The 2,111-nt window shown below is 45.0% G+C and overlaps 1 protein-coding gene across 1 annotated transcript; it reads left to right on the top strand.

Annotated features, from left to right (window-relative positions):
* The first annotated feature begins 39 nt into the window (after positions 1-39).
* NDUFB4 (NADH:ubiquinone oxidoreductase subunit B4) lies at positions 40-2,111 on the top strand. The gene is made up of 2 exons (XM_008631882.2): positions 40-374; positions 1,949-2,111. The coding sequence occupies exons 1-2, from the start codon at positions 147-149 to the stop codon at positions 2,009-2,011; spliced, it is 291 nt and encodes a 96-aa protein (XP_008630104.1). The 5' UTR covers positions 40-146; the 3' UTR covers positions 2,012-2,111.

Genomic DNA, 2,111 nt, shown 5'->3' with positions numbered 1-2,111 from the left:
GTGTCCTCCCCCTCCTCTCCCGGCGGCGCCCCGGAGCGGGGCCCGCGCCTGCGGCCGGGGCCGTGCTTGGGCCGGGGCCGTGCTTGGGCCAGGGCCGTGCCGGCGGAACGCTGCCCGCCCTCCCCGTGACCTTGGTGCCCTTCCCGATGTGCCCCGGCCTCAGTCCCCGGGTGGAGGGGCCAGTGCAGAGCCCCGCGGGCCTCACCGCCGTTCTCTTTGCACCCCAGGACAATCCCGCTTTGGTCCGCTGGGCCTATGCGAAGTCGCAGAACGTCTACCCTACTTTCCGCGCGACACCCAGGACGTCCTTTCTAGGAGCTGCTTATGGGTTAGGTCCCCTCCTCTTCTGGATTTTTGTCTTAAAAGCTGACAGGGTAAGTCGGCCGACAACGCTGAGCATCAGCGAACACCAAGAACATCAGCTTGTGAAATGTAGATCTGCTTGGAGTCTCAATTTGTGGGATCCTCATGCGCCCAAGAATGATTAATACCATTAAAGGAATGAGGGAAGGAAGGCTGATAGCGAGCCTGCTGTCTCAAAGCCTGTTCCTGGTTGCAGAGTCCTGTTTTCCTGAGAGCCCTTTATTGTACCCTTGGTATGGCCAGTCACAGTTTGCCTGATCAGGCTGGTTTGCAATCACGAAGCTCTTTGTAGCACTGACAGTGAAAATTAATCATAAGTTACTCTTCTTTTCAGCAATTGACATGCATTAACTACGCTTTTTGAACTTAAAATACACAGGAAGCTTATGGATGACAGACCTAGCAATGTTTCTGTGCAATTGCTTGACCATTTCTCTCATTTCGTGAAGCAAATGGGGAGGAGCAGTTATGCTAATTGCAGTGTCTGATCTCAGCTGGATGTTTTAATATTTTGGAAGGTTTCTCTTGTTTCTGTTCTAACTCCTAAACCATGAATCTGAGCAATGGTAGATCATTATGAAAAACTCAACTATATACATAGATAAAAAATGCTAACAGGCAGACAGTGGCTGGTTTTAGTAGAGAATTTGTGGCTGTTGTAAAACACTTTTATTTCCCTCTTTTGCACAGAAGTAGCATTTTAGATCAAGTCGTAGACCACAAAGCACTAACATAAATTAATAGAATATCTGTAGGGAATGTTGTTTGCTAGGGTGAATCAAAAATTCAGGTTTTAGGAAACATGCTGAGCATGTTGATATAAATGTTCTTGAGACTTCAGTACCTCTGCAGTATTTTGTCATGCTGAAGTCTTTAATTAGTGTCCAGGGTAATTTGCTTTCCTTTATTCCAGTTCCTTTCGTGATGTTTGGGGATTTTTCTTGTTTTCCTGGTAGTACATAAAGCACAATAGTCATGGTCTTTTCTCTGAGGAGTGTTTGCTGTGTGTCTGGGAGAGCAGGAGATAAGTTGCCAGGTCTTAAGCAAATCTTCTGGTTTTATCCAGCAGAAGGAATCTGGGCATTATCCACAGTGCCTGTGTACTGTAATGGTACCTGTCAGAAAGGTACATGACTGCAGAGTGAGGTACAAGTGGGTAGAAAGTGAGCACAGGCACTTTTAGGCAAATTATTAAGAAGTTTCTCCATAATTAGATGTCTAAGCTGGATTATTCAGCCAGAAGGAGGTGGTAGAAACTAAGGTATAAATTATCTGAGACACAACTAGTTTGGTGAAAAATCCCTCACAGGAATTGGTCTCTGCTGGCCTGTGAGAGTACCTAGATGTGAGGTCAAACTGAGCAGGTTTTTAGAAGCTGAAGCTAAGTGCCTTGTTATCTTTTACTTTTAAACAGTTGGTGCTCATGGACTCATTTAGGGTGGAAAAGACCCTTAAAAGAAGCACCTATATGGTGCTATCTTCATGTAGTCCATGCTGAAATACTAGAAGTGCTGTTCTCTTACCCCAGGCTGATTGAAAGTCCTTCTCTAGTAGGATAATGATAAATGTTCTCTTTCTTCCACAGGATCGTAAAGAGAAGCGTATCCAGGAAGGTAAATACAAGCGACCATTCAGTGTATTCTTCTAAGGTCCTGGAATTGCAGTGATGTTCATGGGATATAAATAAAATAAGATGTATTATGTGATGACATTTCTCTGTCATAAGAATAAATCTTAATTGCTTGTTG

The sequence above is a fragment of the Corvus brachyrhynchos genome, unplaced genomic scaffold, assembly GCF_000691975.1.
Source record: "Corvus brachyrhynchos isolate BGI_N302 unplaced genomic scaffold, ASM69197v1 scaffold3, whole genome shotgun sequence".
In the NCBI taxonomy this organism is placed as follows: domain Eukaryota; kingdom Metazoa; phylum Chordata; class Aves; order Passeriformes; family Corvidae; genus Corvus; species Corvus brachyrhynchos.
Note: the sequence above shows the minus strand (reverse complement) of the source record. Positions and strands in the feature narration are given on the sequence as shown.